This window comes from Ilyonectria robusta, assembly GCF_021365365.1.
Source record: "Ilyonectria robusta strain PMI_751 chromosome Unknown BGZ61scaffold_29, whole genome shotgun sequence".
NCBI classification, from domain to species: Eukaryota; Fungi; Ascomycota; class Sordariomycetes; order Hypocreales; family Nectriaceae; genus Ilyonectria; species Ilyonectria robusta.
The window spans coordinates 152,584-179,968 of NW_025764463.1; the positions used below are offsets into that span (position 1 = coordinate 152,584).

The 27,385-nt window shown below is 49.5% G+C and overlaps 10 protein-coding genes across 10 annotated transcripts; 3 read left to right on the plus strand and 7 right to left on the minus strand.

The window, feature by feature from the left end:
* The first annotated feature begins 844 nt into the window (after positions 1-844).
* On the plus strand, positions 845-2,098 carry BGZ61DRAFT_461864 (L-asparaginase II). Its single transcript, XM_046247226.1, has one exon. The coding sequence runs from the start codon at positions 925-927 to the stop codon at positions 1,996-1,998; it is 1,074 nt and encodes a 357-aa protein (XP_046097468.1). The 5' UTR covers positions 845-924; the 3' UTR covers positions 1,999-2,098.
* Positions 2,099-2,257: 159 nt separating this feature from the next.
* BGZ61DRAFT_366032 (OPT oligopeptide transporter protein-domain-containing protein) lies at positions 2,258-4,687 on the minus strand (the record flags this gene model as incomplete). Its single annotated transcript, XM_046241649.1, has 5 exons — positions 2,258-2,831; positions 2,888-3,430; positions 3,497-4,034; positions 4,119-4,424; positions 4,477-4,687. The coding sequence occupies 5 exons, from the start codon at positions 4,685-4,687 to the stop codon at positions 2,258-2,260; spliced, it is 2,172 nt and encodes a 723-aa protein (XP_046097469.1).
* Positions 4,688-5,241: 554 nt separating this feature from the next.
* BGZ61DRAFT_498693 (peptidase family M1-domain-containing protein) lies at positions 5,242-7,474 on the plus strand (the record flags this gene model as incomplete). Its single annotated transcript, XM_046251306.1, has 7 exons — positions 5,242-5,562; positions 5,625-5,709; positions 5,765-5,993; positions 6,048-6,165; positions 6,229-6,720; positions 6,785-7,275; positions 7,345-7,474. 7 exons carry the CDS (start codon positions 5,242-5,244, stop codon positions 7,472-7,474), a joined length of 1,866 nt encoding a protein of 621 aa, XP_046097470.1.
* A 138-nt stretch (positions 7,475-7,612) lies between these two features.
* Positions 7,613-9,386, minus strand: BGZ61DRAFT_484260 (pyridoxal phosphate-dependent transferase; the record flags this gene model as incomplete). Its single annotated transcript, XM_046249587.1, has 5 exons — positions 7,613-7,924; positions 8,015-8,327; positions 8,384-8,717; positions 8,763-9,065; positions 9,152-9,386. 5 exons carry the CDS (start codon positions 9,384-9,386, stop codon positions 7,613-7,615), a joined length of 1,497 nt encoding a protein of 498 aa, XP_046097471.1.
* Positions 9,387-9,769: 383 nt separating this feature from the next.
* Positions 9,770-11,377, minus strand: BGZ61DRAFT_430934 (uncharacterized protein; the record flags this gene model as incomplete). Its single annotated transcript, XM_046243832.1, has 2 exons — positions 9,770-9,890; positions 9,954-11,377. The coding sequence occupies one exon, from the start codon at positions 11,375-11,377 to the stop codon at positions 9,971-9,973; it is 1,407 nt and encodes a 468-aa protein (XP_046097472.1). The 3' UTR covers positions 9,770-9,890; positions 9,954-9,970.
* Positions 11,378-13,915: 2,538 nt separating this feature from the next.
* BGZ61DRAFT_522519 (uncharacterized protein) lies at positions 13,916-14,738 on the minus strand. The gene is made up of 4 exons (XM_046252550.1): positions 14,457-14,738; positions 14,276-14,401; positions 14,154-14,218; positions 13,916-14,097 (listed from the first exon to the last, which is right to left on the minus strand). The coding sequence occupies exons 1-4, from the start codon at positions 14,638-14,640 to the stop codon at positions 14,032-14,034; spliced, it is 441 nt and encodes a 146-aa protein (XP_046097473.1). The 5' UTR covers positions 14,641-14,738; the 3' UTR covers positions 13,916-14,031.
* A 1,551-nt stretch (positions 14,739-16,289) lies between these two features.
* On the plus strand, positions 16,290-16,707 carry BGZ61DRAFT_484263 (uncharacterized protein; the record flags this gene model as incomplete). Its single annotated transcript, XM_046249588.1, has 2 exons — positions 16,290-16,559; positions 16,645-16,707. 2 exons carry the CDS (start codon positions 16,290-16,292, stop codon positions 16,705-16,707), a joined length of 333 nt encoding a protein of 110 aa, XP_046097474.1.
* Positions 16,708-18,065: 1,358 nt separating this feature from the next.
* Positions 18,066-22,113, minus strand: BGZ61DRAFT_509832 (uncharacterized protein; the record flags this gene model as incomplete). Its single annotated transcript, XM_046252027.1, has 4 exons — positions 20,804-22,113; positions 19,924-20,749; positions 19,118-19,866; positions 18,066-18,817 (listed from the first exon to the last, which is right to left on the minus strand). Exons 1-4 carry the CDS (start codon positions 21,789-21,791, stop codon positions 18,066-18,068), a joined length of 3,315 nt encoding a protein of 1,104 aa, XP_046097475.1. The 5' UTR covers positions 21,792-22,113.
* Positions 22,114-22,344: 231 nt separating this feature from the next.
* Positions 22,345-23,998, minus strand: BGZ61DRAFT_461870 (mannosyltransferase putative-domain-containing protein). Its single transcript, XM_046247227.1, has one exon. The coding sequence runs from the start codon at positions 23,666-23,668 to the stop codon at positions 22,352-22,354; it is 1,317 nt and encodes a 438-aa protein (XP_046097476.1). The 5' UTR covers positions 23,669-23,998; the 3' UTR covers positions 22,345-22,351.
* A 1,468-nt stretch (positions 23,999-25,466) lies between these two features.
* Positions 25,467-25,857, minus strand: BGZ61DRAFT_538520 (LITAF-like zinc ribbon domain-containing protein; the record flags this gene model as incomplete). The annotated part of the gene is made up of 2 exons (XM_046254659.1): positions 25,467-25,623; positions 25,679-25,857. 2 exons carry the CDS (start codon positions 25,855-25,857, stop codon positions 25,467-25,469), a joined length of 336 nt encoding a protein of 111 aa, XP_046097477.1.
* Between the last annotated feature and the right edge of the window lie 1,528 nt (positions 25,858-27,385).

A 27,385-nucleotide genomic window follows, 5' to 3' on the forward strand; every position in this document is an offset into this window, starting at 1 on the left:
CAGTCGAAACACCCATCTGATAATTGGCTGGCTGTCAAGCGATGCGTCCATCTGGGAAGCAGGAGCTTACCGGCTGAAATCTGCCAACTCATGACGGTCGATAAAGAACGGGACGGATACTACTATCGGCTTCCCAGTCGACCAAAACTGGTTGCCCGTTCGAGCAGAGATGTCTAGCCTCATCAGCAGGATGGTTGGTCAATCGGGGAGCGCTTTAGCCCCGTCGGGTATCAAGCAATCGCCAAGCCTTGGAATGACTCTATAAGCTTCCTTCGATGAGTCATCGTCCAAGCCCTGGAAGGAATCCATTGGAGCGTCATATATCCTCCGCATCGGATACGAGAGGACGCACGGCCTGACGTCCTGGCTATCACGACATGCTGAGGGGATTTTTTTAACGCACAGGGTAAGAAAAGAAGACATTGAATAGTAGGTTGAGAGGTCGTGATTTTTTATTCTTCTGCTACCAAATCCCGAGGTTTTCGGTCGGCTATCAAAATCTCAACCAGTGTTTGTACCCTACGGGTACCGGTTCCGTAACCAAGGGTTTGTCTGGTTGGTAAATGGTTCAAAATGGCTCATTCTGAGTCATATCAACCAAGGCAACTAAATGCACAATCCTTGACACTCGCAAAGACGCAGAGAATCCTAGATAGATTCGAAGCCAACGATCATGGTTATGTAATGTCTCATGATGTCAGCGTGAGGGAAAATGAGCCAATCTGACCACGCCGAGTAATATTTCCCGTTCAGGTCTAGAGGAAGGATCTATGTGACTCAGCGTAATCTGTAGATCAATGCAATTCAAATGCCATGGGCGTGTTTAGAACATTCAGGTGTGCAATATATATTTAGCAACCATTGACAATGTCAACTTCCGACAAACAAGACACTCTCGTATCATAAATACCCAATTTCAGTTGAATGAAGAGACCCATCCAAGTCGATCGAGACTGCGTCTTAACAGACAGGGGCGGCATCATCGAAAACAGCCATGGCGTCCATGTCGCCATCACAGACTCCAACGGCAAGCTTCTCTTTTCAGTCGGCAACCCATCGAGAGTAACCCTCGCTCGATCGGCTGCAAAACCTGCCCAGGCGCTTGCCGTCCTCGAGACAGGTGGTTTTGAGCAGTCAGGCTTCGACGATGCCGACTTGGCCCTCATGTGCGCATCGCATAGCAGCGAAGAGAGGCATATCACACGCGCTAGGAAGATGCTAGCTAAGGCTCAAGCAGAGGAGAGCCATCTCCGCTGCGGTGGCCACGCTGCAGGATCCGACGAAGTCAACCGAGCATGGATCAAGGCGGACTACACGCCAACCGGAATATGCAACAATTGTTCGGGAAAACACGCTGCGATGTTGGCTGGCGCTCGAGCGTTAGGAGCAGATCTAACGGATTATCATCTACCTGATCATCCGATGCAAAAGAAAGTAAAGCAAGTCGTGGAGAGCCTCTGTCCTAATCCTGACTCTATCCAATGGGGCATTGATGGGTGCAACCTTCCAGCGCCGGCATTTCCTCTCCACTACTTGGCACGGATATTCGCCATCTTTGCTGATGCGGCAGATCTTTTGGACAAAGAGGGCCCAGGAGTATCTACGCGGACTCGGAACTCGGCACGTATCTTCCATGCAATGACCAGCCATCCAGAACTTGTTGGCGGGACCGGACGATTCTGTACTGCGCTCATGGAGAAAAACCGAGGGCAGATGATTGGAAAGATCGGTGCAGATGCATGCTACGGTGTGGGAATCCGAGAATCCGAGCAGACAAGACGCCTTGGGGCTGACGGCGCAATCGGAATTGCGGTCAAGATCGAAGACGGCAGTCTGGACATTCTATATGCCGTGGTCGTGGAGGTGCTAGAGCAGTTGCAAATCGGGACGGTTGAAGTTGGAAGCGAATTGGAAAGGTTCCACCACCTGCAGCTGAAGAACACTATGGGAGTTGTTACTGGTCGTGCATCGTTCAGTTTCAAGGTTCAATCTGTTTGAAAAGGATAGCTAGTACAAGTCAATCAGGTTCTATGTTCATACGGCGGAAGGAGTCAACATATAGAAAATCTAAACATGACCACCCTTCGGCGTTTTACACAGTGAGGTTTTAGTTGTGTGCACCAGTATTTAAATCATTGTGATACAAATTATGGGGAATAATATACAACACGGATGGTTGCTTTGGAATGGAAATGGTTCCTGACATGGGATAGAAGACATACGCTTCTGTCAACCCTCCGCCCAACTTCTTAGTCTCTCAGCAGCTACCTGCAGGACACGCGATATTTGTACCAGCTGAGACGCCGGCAATCGACATGATCGCATTAGCGACTCCTCCGATTCCCTCGCCAGCAATCATGCCAGCAACCACGGGGAACAAAAACACTTCATGAGTCTGTGGCCAAAACTTCTCCCATGTTGCAGCGATGAAAGCCCCCATTGCAATAGCGATGCCTAGCGACGGCGCCGGGACGACCATCATGATTCCAAAGCCCATCATGTTGGGTACATAAACACGATACTTCTCTCTATCACCCGTCAGCACGAAGTGCTTCAAAACGACAAGTGCGGCGCCAAAGACGGAGAGGCAGATGGCAAATATTCCTGAAGACGTGGGGATGGGCAGGCTCGGGCTCGTGGAAGCGATGGTCGCGGCACGCCAGGCACTGACAGATGGCGCTGCAAAGGCGCAACTCTGGGCACTGAGATCTAGAATACAGGGATAGGCTGTGGCGAAGACGATGAAGATACCGGGAGAGAGGAACACGGCAGCTAGCGTAGCGATTCCCTGTGCTATCCATTGAGCGCGTGCAGGGGTACCCAGAAGATATCTGCAATGCATGTCAGTTCCCACCTGCAACAAGAACGAAAAGCTGCCTTGACTTACCCGACTCTGAAGTCGGCCGTTAGGTCTGTGGCCTGGCTAGCAACACCACAGGCGATGGAACCGCCGATGGAGTTAATAAGCTGGGACTTGTGAAGGGCATATCCGTCGTTTCGGGTGACGCCGCCGAGGATTAGCTGCGACGACTTCGACACGGCTGTAAGCGGTGTCATGTCCGTCATGCCAGTGCTGAGAATGGCAACTTGTGTGAAGATCATGGCCAAAACGACGGAGATGACAGTGATGGATACAGGTACGCTCCACTGCAGGCCACAGCTAATCGCCGTCACAATAATGGACAGAATCAATCCCGAACTCCACATCCACGTCTTGATACAATGGTGGTCTGGAACTTCCTCTTCCATATTGTGCTGGTCCTGGCGTGCCACAAATTTAGCCAGATACTGGGAGTTTAACCCAACCAAATTGAGCCCGGCGAGGATGGCCTTGGTAAGCTCTTGGACAGTCGCAAGTGCAGCAAATTGCAACACGCGATACTGACATAGCATCTCTGCGATAGATACGACAATCATGAGAAGAACACCCCTGGAAAGATAATCAGCTAACCCAGAACCACGTACCAGCCTTTATCGAAGTTCAGGGATGACTTACGGCCACAATAGCCAGTATCGAGGGCTTGGGTTGTGGACTGGATCCTGCAGACTCATGCTGAAATAAGTCGTGTAGTCCTTCCACGGCCCAGTGTCACCCTCTCCCATAATCAACAGGCCAGAGGCAGCGCCCGTCCGGACGAGAACGGGTCCAATGATGGCCCAGCTGACAACTGTACCGGCGAACATAGACATGGCTGTATTCATGCCGACCATCATACCAGAACCAATCACCGCAGGCGTCCACTCAATGAACCATGCCCAGTTCTCCACAAAGATGGCCGAATTGTTGTAATTGCCCCAGATGAAGAACCAGGTAAAGATGTGCCAATCCCAGAGCAGACCGGTTGCGAAGAACGAAGCCACTCGAAGGACAAAAGCAGCCACAAAAGCGATGAAGAGGAACTTGACCTTCTTCATGGCTTCATTCGCACCCGTCGAGGCAATGTGAATTGAACGAATCGTAGTGGCTGTGGCCGTAGACGTGGGGAAAACGAGTCGTAGCTGTCTTGCCAGTTGAACGATGAAGAGGTTTCTTACTGTTTGGAAAGAAGCATTAGATAAAAGCGTGACAATCTGGGGGATAATACCGTAAGGTTTTGATAACCAGAGGAGTTACATACGAGGAGTTGCGAAGAAGTACCCGACGTAGGCAGTGCCCAAAGTAAAGCAGGCGATCTTTCCATAGTCCTCTTTCGGGTTGCTCAGAAGCTCCATCTGGTAAAGAGCAGGAATGGCACTGGTGAAGACTGTGCCCAGCCCACCAGCAGCTGTGGCACTCGTCTGGATGATGTTGTTCTCTTTGGGACCGAACTTGCCACCGAGAATGGGAAAGCTTTCCGTCACCATCCTGCTAACTGTCTTGATGATTGCGAATCCTAAGATGGAACCAAAGAGACTGGCAGGGAATGTAAGACCAGTCTTTAGACCTATACCTGATGTAAGTATGCAGCCTGGAGGTAGACTATGAGATAAACCAACCAAGATAGACGTTAGAGGCATTGACAACTGCACCGAGAAGGACACCAACAAAGATGCTTCGAATTCGCAAAATATCAGTCTCATCTTCTAGTACATTATCGTCATCATCGGTCGGGAATGGCAGGAAGATGTCTTGGACATCAACGAAGGCATGAGAAGTGCTGTCCTCAATGTCGACAGAGCCGCGAATGCCATCTACTTCCGAATGCATTGAGGGTTTGGATCCGACATGATCGGACTTGGACGTCTTTCCTGACATGATGATTGCGTGCTGTTGCGAAGATTCTGGAACCTCATCGGTGGGTGCTGGATGTACGTGGTCATTTAATCGAACTCAACTCAAATCACATCTTAATTCGCAAAGCTTCGCATGCCGACTTGTCGAGATAAACATCCTGGAGACGTTAGCTGGAGCGACTATCACAGCTACGCACCAGATAAGCAGTCGTTGTTAGCGCTGTTGCAACAGAAGCCATTGAATTTAGATGGCCCACTGTAGATAAGACAGTACCTATCGTGAATCGTTCGAAAACACCATCTTCGGTTTAGCGGACAAGACTCCGGCAGTACCGAATGCTTGTGGGGTCAACCCACTGACTAGGCTATGAAGGGACATATGGAGCGAACATCTCCACAGATTCTGGCATCACCAACCTCATCACAAGAATCTTCAGTTACGCTTGGCCCCAGTCAAAGGTCAAAAAGAGAAGCCTTTCGTCTGTGAATAGCGCCAGAACTATTCGCAGTATGTCCTCTCCAGCTCAGATGGCTTCGCAACCGCAGTACGACGACATCCACACGAGCTCCAACTTCAAGGAGGTTGTGACGGAGCACACAGTCGTCACACTCGCCATCAATTTCGATCAGCAAACCATTTCCAGCTCTACCGCGTTGACGCTAAAGTCGAGATGCGTGGAAGACTTGAATCAGGTTGTGCTTGACACAAGCTATCTCAACATCACGCGGGTCGCTGTCAATGGCAATCCGACTGAGTGGGAGCTTAAACCCCGGTCGGAGCCCAACGGAAGCCCTCTGAACATCTACCTTCAAAGCCCTCTCGGGTATGAAGAAGTCATTCAACTAGATGTGAGTATCCCCTACATCACTTGGGCAAGAATACTTGTGTACGAAGACTAAGATCATTATAGGTTGACTTCGAGACGACCGCGGATACTACTGGCCTCCAATGGTTTAGCCCTGAACAGACTGATGACGGAAAATATCCTTTTGTTTGTCAGTGTTCTCATCCAATCTTCACGGAAAACGTGCTGACATGTTGTTTGTATAGTCTCTCAGTGCGAGCCCGTCCATGCCCGATCAATATTTCCATGCCAGGACACACCCTCTGTGAAATCCACATTCGATATTCATGTCCACTCCATATTTCCAGTTGTGGCAAGTGGGTGTCCGGCGCAAGATCCTATCTACTACGCAGTTGAAGGCACTCCTGAATCGAAAATATACACCTTCATTCAGGACATTCCGATATCTAATTACCTCTTCTCTGTCGCCAGCGGGTATGCTTTCTATTACAATGACTGTGGGGGTTCTTTCTAATAACTGGAATTTAGTAATTTTGTCAGCAACCAAATTAGTCCCAGAAGCTACATCTACTGCACTCCGGGTCATCTGGACGCGTGCAAAGCAGAGCTACAGCCAGATCTAGAAGGAATCATTCAAGCAGCAGAAGTAAGTGTCCCTTTCGCGTGCATATATTCACAAGAAGGACCATACTAATGTCAATTACGTTAGGAACTACTTTTCGAGTATCCTTGGCCCTTGTACAACCTCGTTGTGCTTCCAAAGTCCTTCCACTTAGGTGGGATGGAGAACCCCATCTTCAACTTTTACAGTGCGACCGTCATTTCAGGAGACCGGCAAAATGTGCACATCGTCGCGCACGAGTTCGCCCACAGCTTCAGCGGCAACTTAGTGACCAACGCCTCGTGGGAGCACTTTTGGCTCAACGAGGGCTGGACGGTCTTCATCGAGCGATATATTATCCGCAAGTTGCGCGGCGAAGATGAGGAGACATTCCAGGCATTGGTCGGCTGGCAGGAGCTTCTCTATGCGATCGAGTCATACGGTGGCAATGAGAGCAAATTCACAAGCCTGGTGATGCAATTTGATGGGCAACGACCTGATGATGTCATGTCCAAAATCTCATACGAGAAGGGATATACATTCTTGTGTTATTTGGAAAAGACCGTTGGGAGAGAGAAGTGGCTTGTGTTTGCTCGGCACGTATGTTCCACCTCTGAAAGAAATCAAAATGCGTCATGGCAAGGAAACTAACGGCCCCAATCAGTACTTCAAATCATTCTCAAGAAAGGCGGTGGACTCGGAGGCTTTCACGAAGTGCCTGCAGGACTTTTTCGAAGCTGACGACGAAGCTTCTGAGGCGCTGGCCTCTGTCGATTGGAACATGTGGCTCCATGAACCCGGTGCTCCCCCAACACCCAACTTCAAATCCAAGCTATATGACCATTGCATCCAATTAACGGGAAAATGGCAGTCTCTTTCCGCAGTCTCAGCATTCCAACCTTCTGCCGCCGATGTGGATGGCTGGATTGTTGGCCAGCAGCTGGTTTTCTTAGACCAACTCATTGCCGGGTCTGATCCAATCCCCCAAGCTTATGTCGAAGCACTAGGCTCTACGTATGGGCTACGCCATTCCAAGAACCTTGAGGTCTTGTCTCGCTATCTCCGAGTTGCTCTGCGGGCTGGCGATCGAGACTCGTTGCAACTGACGGCAAAAGTTTTGGGAGAAACGGGACGAATGAAATTCGTCAGACCACTGTATGTTCGCATCGCTGCACCCTTCCATTCACATTTCAAAGCAAAACCAGAAGACTCACATACAAATAGATTTGAGGAGCTTATCGATTTAGACAAGAAGTACGCGGTGCAAACATTCAACAAATACAAAGACTTCTACCACCCAACATGTAGAAGACTGATTATGAATGTCTTCCAGGACAGAGGCATACAAACATAGATAAACATGGCGCTATTTTTTATGAATATGCAGTGGGATTCTAGAAGTGTGTAATTGTCTTGAATATACTTGGCAGTAATAAAAAATAGACCACACAAGTGCTAAAGTAAACATTCAGATCACCTTTCTTGCTATATTCTACTGTACGCAATTAAGTTTCTGCCACACTAATCGGAATCGGCTCATTCCCTTCTCACCTCCTTCCAATTGAATTGTCTTTTTATGATCGACGTTTTCGTCTCGAACACGTTCTGAAACGCACAACGTTGTTTGATCGTCCAATTTTACCTGATCACTCTCATTCTCGAACTGCCGCATGTTTTTAAGCAACGAGCCGTTCTGTAGCTTGTCCAGGGACAGCCGGATTCTTTCTACCGCGAGGACAACAGTCTCGATGGGTACTTCCGTGAAAACCAATCGGAACTGCCCTGGCTTATCGGAAAAGGCAAACTAATGTTTTGGTCTTAGCATGAACGTTTAAACGAGGATGGATGTTGAAGGTTATCAGCAAGGTACAAGCCCCTGTGTTGAAGCACTTACCTGTCCCGGATTTAAAAAGACACCCCCCTCCAGGAGCCAGTTGCAAAGCTGTACCTCGCGAGTCTCAGCTGGATTGTCCGCCTTATCGGGCCCGTCGAAGTATCTCATCCACGGACTAAGATCTACCACAACAAACAGCCCGGAAGTAGCTGGCTGGAATGGAATATCATTTTTGACGAGGGCCTCGTGTGTCCTGGAATACGCCTCACCGAGACGGCTTTGGTAGATGGACACATATTCTTGTACAAGGTTGAGCTGACTGAAGAAATTGGTAACAAAGGCCTCGGAGAAAGCGGTGATCCACGTGAACCAACTAATGCAACAGATGAGCAATCGAACGTCAGAAAATGCGAAACATGGTAGACACACGTTACTCTCTTAATCGCATCCACGAATGCAGTGTTTCGCGAGATCAGGAATCCCATGCGAACGCCGCCCATGTCAAAGTCTTTACTCAGACCATAAATGCCATGAACCATTTGCTTGACGTCAACTCCCGCTTCTTCGTCGTCTTCGATGGCCTGAACTGAGGAGAAAGGCTCATCACCGAAGTGGGAGAGGGCATATATCTCGTCGACGACGAGATGCATCCGACGACGTGCACAGAATCTAGCGAGCGCTTCGAGAGCCTTGGCAGAGTAGCAGCGGCCTTGGGGATTTGCAGGATTACAAAGAAACAGAATTCGTGGCGGAAATCCTTTTTCTGCAGTTGAGTTTGCTGATTTCTGCAGTTCTTCAACCAACTTACGGATGTCCTCGTCGTCACCACCAAACGGATTATCAAGCATCGTCGTAGAGACGGGCACACCGACAATACCGTTCCGTGATGCTAGGTCGTAGTCCAGCATGTAAAACGTTGGCGCCAAGTACAAAACGGAATCACCAGGATCGCACAGAGTCCAAGCTACAAGGTCGATCATGGACGTGACACCATTCGTTGCCACAATCTGTGCTAGCTCAACTGGGGTGCTGGGGTGAAAAAAGTGGTTGAAGAATGCAGCCATCGCGCTCTGAAGCTGAGGTCCACCAGATATGCTACCATAAGATAGGACTTTGGTTGCATCAATTGTGTGAGCTAGAGAGCCGTGAAAGGGAAAGTGAAAAAGACACGGGTCCTTATGTTGACGAGCGACTCACCTTGGGAAATCCGAATATTCTCCATATTTTGGTCACAATAGTCCTTTAGCCAATCCCGCATCAGAATGTTCAGCGCACCGGACAAATTTATAAAGCCACCAGGGCAGGTCTTTTGATCGTATGCTGGATATTGCTTGGCCTGGTTCATGAGATCCCAAGCTTTGCCGTGTTTGTATGTTTCCAGTGCGCGACCTGAAGGCCCATAGGCGCCGGCGGTTTGCATGGGTTCGATCATATTCAGGCGGTAGAATTGTTGGAGAATAAATCCCCGGTGCCTACTCTCAATATGCGAACGGCAAAATTAAAGATCACTAAATACTCCCAGTCGTAATAATCCAACACAATGGCGGGGGCAGAGCAACTATCCCCACATGGTTCATGTACGCTTCACGGCGGTTATTGATACCCGAATAGGTCAACGAGAACGCCCCAGTCCACCTGACACGTGAGAGTCAACAGAATCCAATGGATCATTCATATGGATGAAAACAGTTCCATATCGGCCTCTGCGCATCATTATGTACTTGGATTAATGGCGCTCAAATGAAACGGCCGTACAAGCAGGTCTCAACAGGCATAATTCCTATTAGGAGGCCAGAGAAGTGTATTGTGATGCATGACGAGCTAGCTAGTGCTGGAGGATTGAGGCTTGTATGAGGGCACAGCGGGCAGTCGTGGCCTTCGTTCAGCAGTAGCCATCACACCATAGGGGTGAAGGAATTGCGGCAAAGGTGATTCTCTGTCTATTTAATTAACACGCTCCATAAAAGAATAAATACAAAGTAATCTAGGTGACCCTTACCAAGGCATTTTCCAGTATCAAAGTCCCGACACCTGGCACCCAACACATTCGTGCTTATCCACCACCGACCAGCCATTTGTCTCTGAAGTGGGAGGAGGCCAATGACTTGCCTGGGGCGATTTGACTTGCTTCCCGCCTTGCCAGACGTACTTGATGTTTTCAGGTTTCGCGAAAACGTCAATATTCTCCAGCGGGTTCTCGTCGAGCGCAATCATGTCGGCGTCCCAACCTTCCTTGATGATGCCCTTCTTGGGAGCCTGGAGGCCGAGTGTCTCGGCGGAATTAGCTGTGGCTGCTTCGATGGCGCCGAGTGGTGTCATTCCAGCCTTTTTGACAGCCCACACCAGCTCGTGCCCGTTGTTGCCGTGGCTAATCGTTTCCTTGGGGTCTGAAGAACAAATATCTGTTCCGAGGGCAATTTTAACGCCAGTCCGTACCGCAATTCGATAGGCGTCAAGATGTTTCCCTGCAATGGCGACCATTTTGGCGCTGGTCTCCGGTGGCATCTTGTCAAGGCGACTAAGCCCAGCCTCAACGATATGTCGCGTAGAAACCAGCGTCACTCCTTTTTCTCGCATGAGCTCTGCTGCTTCTTCATCTAGGTAGCTGCCATGTTCGATTGTGGAAGCACCGAGCTTGATGGAGGCCATTATACCCGCTTTTCCATGAGCATGAGCCGCAACAGCTCGACCCTGCAATGTAGCCTCATCGATGACAGCTTCAAGCTCGGCATCTGAATACTGGCGGTACTCTGGATTGTCTGCAGTGCTCATGACGCCTCCCGTCGTGACGACTTTGATGCACGATGCTCCACGGCGAATCTGCAATCGTACAGCTCGCCGACACTCGTCCACTCCATCCGCCAGGACCAACGTACTGATGCCGGGCCATTGGTTGTGCTGTTGGACTCCCTGTCGTCCATACATCCAGTCCGTAGGCAACGTGACGGCGTCGCAGCTCCCGCCAGTGATACCAATTGCGCCGCCTGCACCGAAGACTGTGGGCCCCAGAATCAAGCCAGCCTTGACGGCACTGTAGGCTTCAATAGCGAACGACCCTACATCTCGCACGCTGGTAAATCCCGCCATGAGCGTATCGTAAAACCCCCGTGCTATAGCTGCACCGCAAGCAGCCGGGTGAGTCTGGACAAAGGCTGGGAAATCGGCCTGGAGAGTCCCCGCGAAATGGGTGTGGCAATCCCAGAGCCCGGGGAGAAGATAGTTGACATGTGTTGGGGGCGTTGACTGGAGCGTTTGTGGCAGCTTCGATTGCGGGCCAACATAATAGATAGAACCGTCTTTGGTGGAGATGCCCACCGCGCCTTTGGGAATGGGATCTCCGCGCCCAGGAATGAGGAGTTTGGCAAAGATGACGACGTACTCAACATGATTCTCGTTGTTGAATTCAGGAAATGGCGACCACATTCTTGTCATCTTGGGGGCTTTCGGTTCACGGGTGATGAATGGCGAATTAATTGCTGTTAAGATGGGTGTGAGTTTAACTGGAGTGACACTGTCAACTTTGCACCTTTCATCTGTTAACTTTTAAATATCTTCAGTCCCCTATTGAATCTTGATGAACAAGCCTGACCAGATTTCGTTAATACACACAGCCCAGGACTAATCGGGTCATCACAGCCGCGATAACTGGATGAATTATCCTGATTATCGTCGGTCACCGGTTGTTGAAGCACATATCTCATCATGTTTACAAGTCTAGGGTAGGCTGCTTGTGTGGTATCCACCGACGATCCTTTTCTGTGACTTGATAGGCGCACTCACAACACCATCAAATCCACTTTGCCTATCTTGGTGCGAGGGAGCGACGGCGACAGAACTCATCTCGACTAGTCATGATCGCAATATTTCTCCTAATTCGGGCATAGATGAGGAATCATAGAAAACATGACGTGATACTATCTCGGACGTGGTCCCGATGTATTCTCACTGTAGCAGCAGGTCTTCGCGCGGATTAGCAAACTATGTCTCGAGCTGAGACGGGATTTGCCGTGTCACTGGTTCCGTAAATACATCAGAAGACAAGTCCATGTCAATTTGTGTATAGTCCCATAGATGGACCCGGAACGTATAGTAAATTGTGAACGGTCCACGGTATTTGAAAGTCGTGATACTTCAGAAACTGGTTCAGCTTTGATGAATTTGCCCCCAACGGAGCACAACATCCGGAGACTTCAGCTAAGCAAGAGTATCACTAGGCAAACTCTCCCTCCCGGGAGGTTGGTCCCTTGTAGTGGAATCACGGGCCTGGACTTTAAAATGCAGTGGCGAGTTAGGAAGACGATGCCATATCGGGATCAAAGTAAGGCTCTCTCGCAATGAGTCGTATGCCACAAACCGTTTCCTGTTTCTAGTACCAACAGTAACACCCCCGCCCTATGTTAAACTTTGTCAGTCCCTACTTAGCGAACTTGAGGTGTTCACGTGGTCCGCTCGGCGGAGGTAGGTAGTCAACGGGTACTACCTCGGTGTTTTGTGAGGAAATAACCTGACCTGATCTTTAGCAGGCGGGTTGCTTCCACAAACTGCCGCAGCGCGCCACACCGCTTCAACATGGAGAGAGCTGAATTTTCCGATGGCGTAAAATGTAAAGTTACGAGACGGCATTGACAACATGGGCGAGGGATGCTATCATTCATCCAGCGCGGTGTTACATAGACTACCCTCAGACTCACTCCAGCCTAGTTATTCAGGGACGCTAAATAATGCTCCGCCACTGTGGTTCATAAATCTTTCCGTAAATGCTCCGAGCCACTCGTTTTGCCGCAGCCCGCGAGGTTGGGCCTCTGCGACCCTGGGTTGCAGCTAGTCAGGAACAAGGCTGGTGTGGTGCGTCACGACCGTGCTGTTACACTCCGCAATCCCCAACGGCTGGTTTGAAGCTATCCGAATCCGGCGATTGCTCGGACAGAGCGAGCTGGTGGTGTGCCGCCCCCAGGAACCGCCCAATTAGCGGCTGCTGGAATGATGAGTGGCGTCTCAACTATTTCCAGACCATCAGCCGTGGCCCGACGTTACAACGGCTGTTGCAACTATCTAAGTTCAAACGCCTCTGCGGTAAGAATGGTGTTGCCCCAACACAGCTTTTCCTGCAAATGCCACTACAACGGTGAAGCATCTCAAGCCTCAACTCCAACCCGCATTTGACAGGGTATCGATATGTTACTTACCCCGCACAATGTATGAGTGCTAGAAGGACACCAGGCCGGGACTAGCAAAAGCTTGACCCCGTCGATCACCTGGTCTTCCTCGGGATCGATTTCTAATGTCACCTTTGGTGCCCAAAATAGCAGAGTGAGTCGTTGAATGGCTTCATATGCAAACACATTTTGCGGGGTTGTGCATCTAATTTCCGACAGGCTGCAGTCTAGATTCACCTTCTCCCAATTCATCGGTAGATGACACATACCGGTACATGATCCTAAATGTGACAACGAATAATCGCCATCGACGTCACGGTTACTGATCTAGGTATTCGGCTTCGGGCTGAAGTGTAGCGGCACCAAATTGTGAGAAGTCACCCTTGTACCACTAGTTTATCGATATGGTGCCGTGCGCCTCAACAAGAGCCGAACTGAACACAATACGAGTTAAGGCTGAGCTGATGACCGACTTCCGTCGGAGCTACCTAAGCATCACACCTTTATTGTGGCTTACCACCATAAGGCTAACTAGCGAGAAAATATTTTCAGGGGCTTGGGGGCTTGGGGTATCGTCTCTGGAAGCTCATGTCCCCGCAGCATCATCTTTATCCTTCCCCAATGGTTCTGCATGGAATATGGCACTGAAAATGCAAAGCAACAGTAACATCCTAGACCGCCATCTCAAATCACAAAATACACAGTCACAGGTAACGCAATTGGTGGAACTTAGTCATGGAAGAGAGATTGTATTCTGACATTGACTACAAGGCTAGCCAACATGGTTACTTGAAGATTGCAAGATCCCCTCCAAAGCGAATCCGCCAACTATCCCCGACCCCACGGTATCATACCCTCCATCATGCTACTGTATAGTCCGAAATTGACCGAACCTGGAGATCGGTTGGATGGCATGACATATTAGTCATTGTAGATGTTGATGGTGATGGGCTGGTTGAAGTCCATGTCTCCAATGCAGATTTGGAACTATTCATGTTTGTGAGAACCCAATATGCAGATTATGAGAGGTCAATAGCACTTACGCCATTGTTGTTGTTGCAGCAAATGACAGTCTGCTGGCACGCAGTGGTGTTCTGGCAAACCTGACCTACAGAAAAATGTCAGACAATTGCTCAATGGTCAGTGGCGAAGCAACATTACTCACCACCCTTGCCGTCGCTGGAACAGCAGTAAGGATTTCCCGCACTGCATGCGTTTGTCTGTGTGGTCGGCGCGCAGTCTTTGCCTTTGTCTCCTCCTTTGTTCCCTCCCTTGCCTCCTCCTTTTCCGCCTGTGATGCCGTGTTAGTTCAGCCTAGTGAGCGCCTTCTGACCTTGATAACTGACCATAGGGATTGTAATTGTGGTTCCGGGAAGGGAACCGAGGGAACGGAATGTCCATGGCAGTTGGCATTCTGCGCTCCACGGATCGAGGTTGAAGAACCTCCGGTGCTGGCTCTGGGCCCGCAGCAGGAGACGCCATGGCGCCCTGCAAGAAGACAAGACTGCAGATGATGCTGAAGAAGTGCATGATTGCGGTGGCAATGGAGTGGAAAGTGGACTGAGTGTGTAGTAAGTAGTAACGGGAAGTTCCAGAGATAGAATGGAGAAATAAGGTTGAGTGAAGGTAGAAACTAAAGTGTCTAGAAGTGGCAAATTGTGCAGAGGGGATGCGGGTTTTATGTCAATAAAAAATCCCCTACAGCTTTGTATTTGTTGTTTAGGTGCAAGGATGAGTATAAAGTCCAAAAAAAAAGCCAACCTGTGGAAGCCTAGTGCCTTGAAAAAGTTGAACGCCTTCAACTGCCGGCAATGACTTTTTATTACATCATTTTGCATCATAGCTAACTTGCTCAATTGTTGAGAACCGGCGGCCAGCTGAAATAATCTGTGGCTGAGCGAGACTAGCATCGGAACATCGGCCACAGCCATATCGCCACCACCCCACGTGTGCTGTAACGTCTTCGTCATCGCCTAATCGGCTCTCGCATTGCCGGACCCGACGAACCGAGACTGTGTCTAGACGAAGTTTCTGATATTGAGCTGTATCTCTCTATTTGCTCGGATCAATTGGGCACAGACGCTTGGTTGGTCATCGAATGATGTCGACGAATTTAGCAAACGTATTCAATTGGCTTATTGTGGACTTTGCGTAGCATCGTCAACGTGTTAACAATAGCGTCAGGAACGGAAAAAGAGTTCAATAGCTCCAAATGCAGGTTGGTAAATGCGGAGAGAAACGCCCAGTATGGGGTGAGAGTTTCCACAACATCATGCATAGGTTTAGAATAGCAGCAGGTACGACAAGAGAGTTCAATAACTCCGGATCTCGGTGGCCAGATGCAGGGATTGTAGTACCAGGAGCGAGTTCCCGCAACATTGTCTGTGGGCTTAAAATAGCGTCAGGAACTACAAACTGTACTGCCGCCCAGTGCCACCATGTAACGAAAGCGTCAGCATAATGTCATGATCTCAGCGTAGATATTGCAAGAAAGTTCAATAGTCTCAAGATGCAGAGTCCAGATGCAGAAAGCGGCGTCTTAGACTGGTCTTTCACGGTCTCAGACCATTGTTGCATGCATAGCCGACGCCGAGAACTGGTCCATCACGGTCTTAGACCATCGTTGCGTTGTCAGCCAGCATCAAGTATAGATCTCTGGCGGTCTTAGACCATTCTTGCATCGATAGTCGACGCCGAGAATTGGTCTTTCCTGGTCTAGGACCAACTTTGAATGTGCTCAGCCTCCAGAGTTGGCCTCTTGCAGCTGCAACATCTCTGAATTTGGTTGGTGTCAAGGGCTAGTCCCTCGTATGAACAGGCCTGGAGCGGTCTTAGAGTATCTTGAATGGGAACTCAGCCTTCAGGGCTGATGCCTCACAGCTTGGACATATTCACATGAGCTGAAGTCAGGGGCTGACATCTCGCAGGAACCAGCCTCTCGAGGTCTCAGACCGTCTTTGTATTGGCTAGTGTCAAATATTGGCCTCTCGTGATTGTAAACATCTTTACAAGTCAAAACTGGGGTGGAAAAAGCTATAAGAAGGGCATCTCCCTCCCAGCTTTCTCATTCTCATCACTCTCACACTCACACTCACACATCACACTCAACAAACAACCTCATCAACCAAACAACCATCTACTCATCTCTTTCGAGACCAAAACACCTTTCAACAGCCAACATGCAGTTCACCGCCATCATCGCTCTTGCCATCGCCGCCACTGGCGCTCTCGCTGCTCCCGGCTACGCTCCTCCCCCTCCTCCTCCCCCCCCCAAGGCTCCCAAGCCCCCGACCAACCAGGTCATTCAGGCCGCCAAGTGCAGCTCCGGCGCTCCTTTCTGCTGCTCCACCTCTTCTGGTGACTGGACCAGCGGCGGCGATGTCTACTGCTCCAAGCTCGAAAACCAATGCAACAGCATCGTTGTGTGCTGCAACCAGAACAACCAGGGCGTAAGTGATAAACAGAACTGCTTCGGCATTCACCATCCTAAACCTTCATCTTTCTAAAGATCAAAACGCTAACTACTAAATACAGAAGTCTGGTGGCAACACCCAGGTCTGCGCCGCATTCGGCAACGCCAAGGTCTTCTTCGAATAAACTCCTTAACTGGGGCCTGAGGTCAATGCCAGCAACTCTCCGGGATTTCTAGACCTGAAGATGTGCTTCAAAATAGGCTCAGGGGCAAAAAAAGTTTTACTGCGGGGGTTTATACAGCAGTTGGGGCGCGGAATCTGTTTTTGTTTTCAGTTGTAATTAGGCGGACCAAGGACGCTTGGATTGACCTTCAACTACCCACACTCCTTTAGTAGCTGCGACAAAAAAATAAAAAAAAAATTGTTTTATAACTTTTTGATTTCTTCGTGACTAGCCAAAAGACCAGTCCAACGCAACATAAATTTGCAAACATTCTAGACTTATCGGCTCTTCAGCCACCCCTATGCTTGTCTTGTGGAGACAGCTCAGGAGCCAGAAAATGCCTTCGCTCGGGTGATGTAGAAGAACGGGGTCTGATTTGAAGGATCTTGTGGAATCGTAGGAGGGGTTCTATTTGCGGGTTAGTTCCTCTGTGTACAATATTACTGTGCATCTCTACCCCCCCTTCTCCCAATTCTGTCGCTTGGGACACTTCATAAAAGTTTAATGAGAAAGTAGTGAGACTGTCTGCTAGATTTAGCGCAACTGGTTGTTCTAGGACACGATGTAGAGTCTGCAGCCAATTTAAATACCTGCCAATAGTTCCGGCTCCAATCTAAGAGCTAGCGAAGTATATCAGTGGCGCTCAGCACTGCGAATCAGATCTTAACAGGGCATCGGGGCATCGAGGCATCGAAAGAAATAGTAAGGTTACATCTCCCTGACCTACTAGAGGCTCGGCCTACTTCGCCTATATGAGAATAAATGCTAGGTCCTGGTTAAGTACAGCCTTCTAGACCTGAAGGGGAGACAAGGATTCAACTAGATATCGGCCTCTCTGGCTTGAGAGTAAGACCAAATGCCTCAGTGAGCTATCAATCCTGCAAACGCACCTGTGGCACATACTGACAGCCCGGTCACAGCACAAAGCCATTTTCAGCCTCCATAAGAGGTTTAACTATATCAATTTCAATGATCTGCTAATACAACTACCAGAAAACGGAGTTGAACTGATCCGACAACCTGCCAGCAGCAACTTTGTAGAACACATTCCACTAGTGGAAAAGACCGACTTCCTCAACCAGTATTGCTCAACACGCCGGTTGCCAGTATCAATACACTGCATTAACTTAGCCAGACCAACTAGGAAGAGAATCCAGCTTCTACTTTGTCTTTCCCATGCTTCTTTTCCCCTCCTTTCAACCTGTACTTGTTGTCAATCAGAACTGACACACATTCTACCCCCCAAACAGTTGGCTAAAGAGGAGTTGCCTGCCCACCAAGGTAGCCATCGATATTTAATTCAACCTCAATCTAAACCCTCAGACAGCCCGAGGCTTCAGCAGCTCGACGATCTCCTCGTGACCCCTCATGGCCGCATGTGATAGCGGTGTCTTGCCATCATTGTCCTCGGCGTTGACATCAATCCCATCTTTGGAGAGTAAAAGCCGAGCCACCACCGCGTCCCCATGGCGCGCTGCCCACAATAGCGGACTCCAGCCGTCACCGTCTTTAGCGTTAATATCCACCCCTTCATTTGCAAGCAGCAACTGGACAATCTCCTCGTTGCGGTTCGAGACTGCATACAAGAGCGGCGTCCAACCCTCGTCGTTCGTAGCGTTAATGTCCACCCCGTCTTTCGCAAGTAGCAACTGGACGATCTCCTTGTTGCCCCATGAAGCTGCACACGAGAGCGGCGTCAAGCCTAGGCTAGACTTGGCGTTGACGTCAACTCCGTCTATTGCGAGTAGCAGCTGGACAGCCACCTCATCCTCGTTTAAAACGGCGAAAAACAGCGCCGTCCAACCGTCTTGCCACTCGGTGTCGTCATCGACGCCGGATTGCCACTTGGCGTTGACATCGACGCCGCCGTGGATAAGCAGTAGCTGGTAAATTGCCCTATGCCTGAATTCGACCGCCCATAACAATGGTGTGGAGCTTTCCTTGTCCGCGGCATTCACATCGACGCCATGTTTGCCGAGCAGTAGTTGGACCACAGCCTCGTCCCCTTCTTGGACAGCATATAACAGTGCTGTCGTACCCTTTGGATCTTCAATGTTGACGTCGAGCTCATCTTTGGCAAGCAGCAGTTGGACAATCGCCTTGTGCCCGTGCTTTGCTGCATATAATAGTGCTGTCATCCCATTATGGTTGTCCTTGAAGTTTACGTCAACATCATCTTTAGCAAGTAACAACTGAACAACCACCTCGTGTCCGTTCTGAGCTGCCCAGCACAACGGTGTCCAACCGTCGCTGTTTTTGACGTTTGCGCCACCGTCGGCAAGTAGCAACTCGACCACTTCCATATGCTCGTGCATAGTCGCATAGAACAGTGGCGTCTGGCCATCACCGTCCAACTCTTGAGTCTGCGTACGTAATAGAGGCTCGACTGCTTTTTCCACACCGAAGTATGCCGCCAAATGCAACCCTGTTATTTGACTTGAAAGCTTGTGCCAGCGGAACTCAGATATATGGTCCATTATTACTTGGCCAGACGCCCGTACTTTCGTCTTGCACCCTAGAAAATCTACCACTTCTCGTGGTAGATTCAATAGCTTTTCGGCATGAAATGCCCAATAAAATGCAGCATAGTCAAAGAGCGGATATTCTTGATACCTTCTCTTAAGTTCATCGTCTGTTTGGCACACCCCGCTCTCGAAGATGTCAAAGGAGAGGTATGTTACGCAAACTGTTGTCAAGTCTTTGTGTGCATCCGGGAACCATGTTAGCCAAGTTCTCTCGAAGTATTCTTGTGTTGTGTAGTGCACCAAGCGGATGACTTCGCTTTCTTCATCGACCGTAACCAAGCCAGTGCACACAGACTGTAGGATTCCGACGGCTGGGATGAAATCATGGTCCAGCCTGTTCGTGGACGGTCTGACGGCGAGGGCGTGTCGGAGTTCGAGAGTAGAAAGCGGCCTTAGGGCTTGAACAATCCATGACAGAATCTTGATGGCGAGGTCTCGATAGCCAACGCCCTGGCCCTCAATCCTTTGCATCGCCAATTTGTATGTTTCATCTAGTCCATCCTGTCCCTTAGCCAGATTTCGTAAGGCGTTCTTCACATCTCCTTTCGTGGGCAGGCCGATTAGTGTGTTCATATGCAGTTGTGCCAGTAGAAACCTGACATTCTATAGTCAGCTTTGTTCGACCACGGTCCGGTTAAATTGTATAACTTACATTCCATCAGCTGCTGCAACTATTTTCGATACTGCATCATCTCGGATATCCCTGTCGAAAACATCTGGCTGCTGGTTCATTTGCTCATTGAGATATGTTGCCAAATCTCCTGCGGTTGCATGGATCTTCATACACTGGGCACCATCGAAGCGCTCTGCAATCTCATCGCTGAATCTGGATGTTGCAAACAAATTCGTCCCAGTCTCTTTTCGCAAGCGGAAAACTTCTGATAAGAGTTGTTTTTGGCATCCAACCAATTTTGAACATTCATCTACGGCATCGATGATGATGAAGGTTCTCGTATAGATCTTGGAGTCAGAAAGGACAGAAAGTAGGGTCTCCGAGAGTTCGGTGCATGATGGCCGGGTGAATTTATGCATATGATGGTCGTAAAGCCTTTTCACACCTTCGGGTATGGAAGGCAGTTCCTGCACCAACTGCTTCAGAAGGCTCGCGAGGAAGTGTTCAATTGTCTGCTCGTGTTGCCGCCGGAAATTACAATACAGGTATGCGATACCCACATTGGAACCCTTTGGGAATCGTGAACCGAGATGGTCGATCACAACAGATGTAAGAATTGTCTTCCCCGCTCCTGGAATACCTGGACAGAACAACGTCTGCTTGTTAGTGTTGAGCCATGTCTGAAAGGTCGGTGAGTCTAAGAGCCAGTTACCGGTTCCTTGCTGTCTCCTCTTCAGGAAGTCGCTATGCTGGGGGCCATAATCAAATGGAGTGAGCCAATTCAGGATCTCGAGGTCCTCTTGTCTTTTCAGCCTGGATGTGACAGTTTCCACGTTTGCCTCGGTAGTAGATAGTTTGTTAAGAACTAATATATTATTAACAACGACAATGGCATATCAAAACCCTAAAGATAACTAACCATCAGACAGAAGCTCCCCGATCCTCGTCTCGGCCTCGAGTTTTTTAGGTGGGATCTGACGCAGAAGGTCTTTTGCATAAGCCGCCGCCACCATAGCTGCGAATCCTTGCCAGTCTTCGTTCTTGTGCGTATCAGAATAATGGCATATTCCACGGATCACCAAGCAGGGAAAGTGGTTCATCAGGCCTGCGGCCTCCCTCTCGAAGCAGAGGACATTCCTTTCTGCGGCCAGGGTATCCCGAATGATGGCATCCTCCATCAGAGTGCTTGCAGAAGCGATCAATCCATAGTGAATCATAGGGTTGTTTTCATCCTCGTCCCGTGCGGTCCGGGTCAGCAGGTGGGCTAGGTCGTCGCTGCAAACTTGACTGCAGGTTGCAAAAGAGTTCTGGGGATGTGTGAAAGAGGGACGGAACAGCCTGTCGGTGCTTGCGTGGGGTCGGCAGTATTTCTTTCGCCTCTTGATGTTCTTCAATGCCATCTCAACATCATTGTCAAGTTCATGGCCCTGCATCTCATATGTAGCCTCAAGGGTGTTTACTGCGGTCAATAATGACTGTGGCGGCTGGTTCAAAAAGCCTGTTTCCACGAAGGAACTGTTCTGGATTGTCTTGCCGTAGTCGTATTGCAACACACCGCCATTCCCATCGCCGCGACTGCTGACGACAATATCCCCGAGGCGTATATCATGCTTTGGGCTCGGGGCACCACCGCCGACACCGACCATCAATCCAATGCGGATGTTTGGAAAGCTGTGTAGCATGTCTCTCGCAACAGTTGCAGCAGAGGATGGGCCGCACTCGCCTTGAGGTAAGACGGCGATTACGACGTTATGCGGTCCGATCTTCCCCAGGACATAATTGTTGTTGTCGTTTTGTGTAACTTCTCTGGGTTGTTCATGCTGTTCGTCAAAGAAAGCTCGGGCAGCGACAAGCTCGGCGGTAATGGCACATATCCAGCCGACTGTGTAGTCTCCATTTGAAAGCATTTGATCTGAAGAATTTCTGATGCCTGTTCGCCCTTTGGCGGAATTTATTTTTTCCTCTTTTCGGTGCCAGTGTTTCCGCCTGTCGCGATATCTCCTTGGCTTAACTTCGTGAAATCTTCAGGAAGATGAAAGACCAAAGCGCACTGGGACGGTCGGTTTGGCTTTGTTGCAGAGTCTTTTAGTGACTGAACAGTTGCTCAACAAGTACATGACCAGCATCACAGGGAGGCAGAGGCTGTGATCAGAGTGAAAGAGCAGGTCAAATCATAAGAGGCTATGATGATGAAAAGTTGAACTTGACGAGAGAGAATGTCGTCAGCTTCTCAGCCTGACATGGGCGGTGTATTTGGGCATAAGCAACACAGCCACCCCCACCATTTCTTTATCCATCAATCAGCGACATTTTTGTATTGGGTGTGAGGCATTTTTGCTTTACTCTTCGCGTGATAAAATGCCTAATACTTAGATCAGGTGCGCACATCCTAGATCAATACAATCGCCAGATTCAGGATCTAAACCCGATTGAACACTAAGCAGCACTGAAGAAATGAGTGCAACTTTCATTTTGTAAATACTCTACTATAAAATTCTCGTATCCTGTCGCATTCCTCTGATAGCGACCGCTCACAATTGGCTTTAATAATCTCCTCCCAGATGACTTTCTCAAGATCATAGCCAGCCATCTCCACCACCGAGTCGCTGTCAGGCCCCCATAGCCTGGATAATTCCCCATCGCTCTCCTTAGAGAAAACTTCTGCTACCAAGAGATTCAGACGTCGAGCGTCGATCTTGACTCTGTTGAGGTGAACAAACATGGTACTTGTAACCTTGACCTCATCCCTCTTCTCCGCGTTACTCTCTTCTGAATTTTCATCCTCCGAGTCTACAGACTCCAAATACTGCATCATATCTTGCTCGGGATCCGCTTGCCATATTCCACTGCCATAATTGATGCCCTCCGACGTAATCATTTGTGGCGGGGTCTTGACTTGCCACGCTGGATTTCCAAGCACCAAGGCACTTTGCAGAAACGTCTCCTTATCTCCTGATCCCCAAGCGCCTTGTGAGTGGAGCTGGTAATAGAACTTGGGTCCATAAAAGTTGTAATACATGGCTAAGAGCAAGCTGTCGGCGTGTTTGGCCTTGTTGTACAGCATTACTCCTGATTCAGATGCCCGTGACTTGAGAGTAACATTTGGCATCGGAGCCCCCGCAATGTCGTAGAAAAGGGGCGATATGGTGGGCAACCAGAAGTCCGGCCAGGTAACCAGACCACGGCTTTTGTAAGGTTCGACGTCGAAGAGATAGTCTGGTTTTCGGATGGGGAATGCGTCGGCGTCGAGGAACAGCACCTCCTGGAAGCTAGAGAAGAGGATAGAGAAGGCCTTGAACTGATACTTCTCTAGCTTTGGCGTCTCCCATTTGGAAGATTCCGGCAAGCGAAGAAAATTATCCATATCCAAGCATGTGACTTGCAGATCTGCTAGTGATTGCTCGCACAGCCGTCGATCGTTGTCATTTGTTGAATCGAGAAACAGCTCAACAGGGAGCGTCGACCCGATATGCCGTAACATGAGGATAGCTGTGACCGCAATGCCGAAACTATCAGACTTCGAGGTCATGACTACGCCTCGAGAGTTCTTTGTGAAGGGAATGCTAGAAGCTAGCTTTTTAATACCCGCCACATAGTCAGCGTGGTTTTGCTGCAGCGACTCAAACTCCTCGTCGGGCAATTTGAGAACATCGGTGTCAGTCTGTGGGGTGGCGCCAAAAGGATCGAATTTATCTCGCGAAAGGGCCTTTGGGGCTGTAATCTTTTCTCCTTTGGGCTCTGCCTCGTATAGTTCGTTGGCCAATTGGCTCCAGAACTTGACCATCTCCGAAGCCGGACCGGTAGACTGGGGCTTCTGGGAGGTGACGGCAGTGTTTGATGCATTGTGGTAGGTTGGTGATGACGCTGATGCTTCGATTGCCTCGTGAGTAACGGTAGTCGTGACGTCACTCCCATAAGCTGACGGCTCGGAGGCTTGAGGATGATCAGGTCTGGCAACCGTAGTAGCGACGTACTTGTAGAGTGAGGACGGGTATGACGAGAATTCCCATAGAGACAAAACGACGGCGAAGAGAATGAAGACTGAGAAAAGTCTCAGCGTGTTCCGTCGGGGATGCAGGACGTTGGCCCACGTGCTGTTGCTGGTTGCCTCATCTTTCCACCATTGAATCATGTTGTGAGGTGGGGTGGTAGAGTAGCAATGATTAGTAACCGATCAGTAGCGATCGAAAGCAATCTATAGTGACATGTTAGAGTACATTACTTCCAAGAGCCAGGTACAGAGAAGCACATGCGTAGAGAGCCGCCAAGCGCCAAGCGCAGCCAGCCCTAAACAGAATCACTTACCAGATATCACTGTCCGACACACACCACGACCATTCCAGGCCCAATGAATCGGTGGCTTTCCTCCCCGATGAGCTTTACATGTGCGAGAGGCAGAATAATCCGTACTTTCCAATAAAATGGCCCGTTGGCGATGGCTTACGGTCTCGTGATACGGACTCGTACTGCATTACGCAATCCTCTGCACTACGTAGTACTTTGCGTGTTGGTGCGATAGGTGGGGCACAGCCACGCCAGAGATCCTTCGAGACTTGTGAAACGGGCTAATTAATGCTGGTCCAGTAAGTAGGGACCGCGCCACTTCATTACGCAGCTGTGCCACAAATCCTCCCGGCCGAGTGCCCTCAAAGCGCAGGTAAGGCGCAATTCTAGGAGCCAGGCGAATTTGTAGAATAAGCTTATAGCCAAGAATAAATGGCATTGGCATCTTCATGTCTTAATGCTCGACATCTTTAGCGAGACGAAGAGTACAGAGAACAGCTCCTGCCAGTCGACCCCTGGCGCGTAGAAGCCATTCTGTTTAGTCCAAGCGTGGGCGAAGACGCGCGGTCATCTCCTGTTGGGACTCTCTAGCAAAAAGGAGGTCAAGGCCATTTTTTAAAATTGCCAGAGGTGTCCCGATTGCAGATGGAATAGATAAGTGAATTGTCAAGCTGTCATTTCCTGCTGATTTGCGACACGTGTGCACCCCAAGAATCATGGCGATGAGTTCAACCAGCAGCCTTACGACCGGCCCACGCTTGATTTTCCGTTAGAAATGCCATGCCAGCCAGCAGATGACTGCAAAGGCTAAGACGAGAAAAATTCGGGACATGCCGGCGGCCTTTTTTTGTTCCAGAAATCAATCCAACACACCTTGTTCCAGCTTATGGCCAGCTTTCCAATGCAGTAGCAGCGCTGACTCCCTACTGAATCTTCTGAAACTTCCGTTTCTAGGGGACGGGAGCCAGTGTCCATATGGGCAGCCCTCACTGGTGTCAGTCGGTATTTCGCCTCTGAGCGCGCGCCCCCATGAGTAGGATTCGAGTCTTGTCAGAACGTCACATAAACGACATTAATCCTGAAAATAACAAAGGGGAATATGAAGAGAAAAAAATGCATTTGGTATTCGTTCATAATTGTGTTATGAATTCCCACAGACCCTATCCTATCATGGGAATCTTGACGTATTTTCTTGGTCTACATTGTGAGCTCATCAATCCACCCCAGATCGAACTGTTTACTCGTCATAGGGGCTCCGCTTTCATCATCTCGCGTCAACCAAGCAACAACACATCAGCCTAAAATACATGAATCTCTGTGCCAGTCTGGAAGTGATGCGTAACGAGTCTGCGATTGCATCGACAGCAGTAGTGTTCGACGTCCTTGAAATTCTTGGAAGCGTAAGGGATCACGCTCCCGACAACTGTGCAGACAAAAAGCAGCATCGCCATTAGACTGTTGGGTTGTCAATACCGATCTTATACAGCGATTAAATGGCAGGTGCTCTTACTGTGTACCAGTGCAGATCTTGACTCGAACACGCGTGATGGATGGCTCCATACACGCCGGACATACAACGGCTCTAGGCCAGTGAGTGAGATCTTTGAGAGGAACAATGGTCTCCTGCGAAAAGTGGTCAAAAGACACCATCTCGCCTCCTGTCTGGCGAGGTTGGCGAGTCATGGGCATTGCGGTGGTCTTGTCGTCGTGGTCTGAATACAGGGACGTAGCCATAGTGTTGGTGTGTGCGTGATGTGGTGATGGAGTCATGATCCAGTTATGTGTGTCAAGTGATTGTAGGAAATGTGCAAGAAATTGATGGAATCCCAATGTGATAGGGAGCTACCGTGCAATATTAACGCCTGCGAGACAATCATCTTATACTATTCGATGCATCGAAGCTCTCAGCCTTATTTACACAGCAAGGGCTCCCCTCGCGAATGAAAGCCTAGCGCCCGACTGCCGTCGCACCGTATTTCGTATCGTATTTCGCAAACGTCCATCGTGAGAACGTTACCCAATTAGCTTGCGACAATAACGCTCCAGATGCAAGCCACAGCCAACGAAAGCCCCATGACTCCGCTTGTCGATGGGAATACCAACCACATTGACGCATTGTGACGCTGGTTGAGCGGGGAAGCGAATTAAGCCACAACACATCGCTTTGGTGGCGCCAGGCAGCCGCTTTTCCACTGATTGAATGGACAGATGAAGCCTCATTAATGGAAAGACGGCTGGTCCGAGTTTGAGACATGGCTTTCCAGTGCTGTGACGATCCGGGATCATCTTTTTAATTATCCTTGAAGGGGGCTAGGGCTTCAGTAGGGTCATGCCAAGGGTATTCAATCAGTAAACGAAGCTTGAGCGAGAGATCGATAGTCACCCGCCTAAATTAATAAGTGGGAGTAGGCTTGATGCTCTGAGGATCTATATCAGAAGGCTCATAATTAAACAGTGACTATTATTTTTACATATCCTAACCGATGCTAAATTTGGAGATAAAGGTGAGTTCCCTGGTTGCTGCCCAGCAGCTACCTGAGTGGTCCATCTCACCTGTGCGTGCCTCACCGGACAAGGCATGCAAGTCACTTGCCGGTGCTGTCGGGGTGTCGGTGCGACGAAGTGAGGCGACCGACTTTAGCTCAGCAACCGGGATATTGGGCCAGGCGGCATCGGGTTCGGGGGGACAAAAAGGCGTCGTATAATACCTTGCACAGCTATTTTATGGAAATGTCGCAGTGAATGAAGGGAAGGAAAAATCTGGAGTCAATTCGCAAAGCTCCTCAAATGTGAAATCAGGTGGTGCAGACTCCCCAAGCTGTGCACCAAGATATGAACGGTGCTTCTGGTCTCTAGTCCTTAGCCATGAATCAATGAGGCCTGAAACACAACGACTCTCTGGGTGGAGCATTTGACTTGAAATCATCGGGAACATGTATCTCGCCAATCTTCTCGGGGCCCACGAAGAATATTCGTCGCGGTCTAGGGTGGCCACTGATCATTTTTTTCCGGAGGACGGGCTGAAGCACCACCAATCCAACATTCGCCGCTGACTAATCGGGACGGCGTTTCTTCAACATACCGTCTGTTTTAATGAGGATGTAACGTAGCCAGTAGCAAAGCCGCGTCTTTTCCGTCATCTCCACAGCCATACATTATGAAAATGCCCTCAGTTGGGTCTTGATGCACTAATTGGGACACAGCAACAAGGTCATGT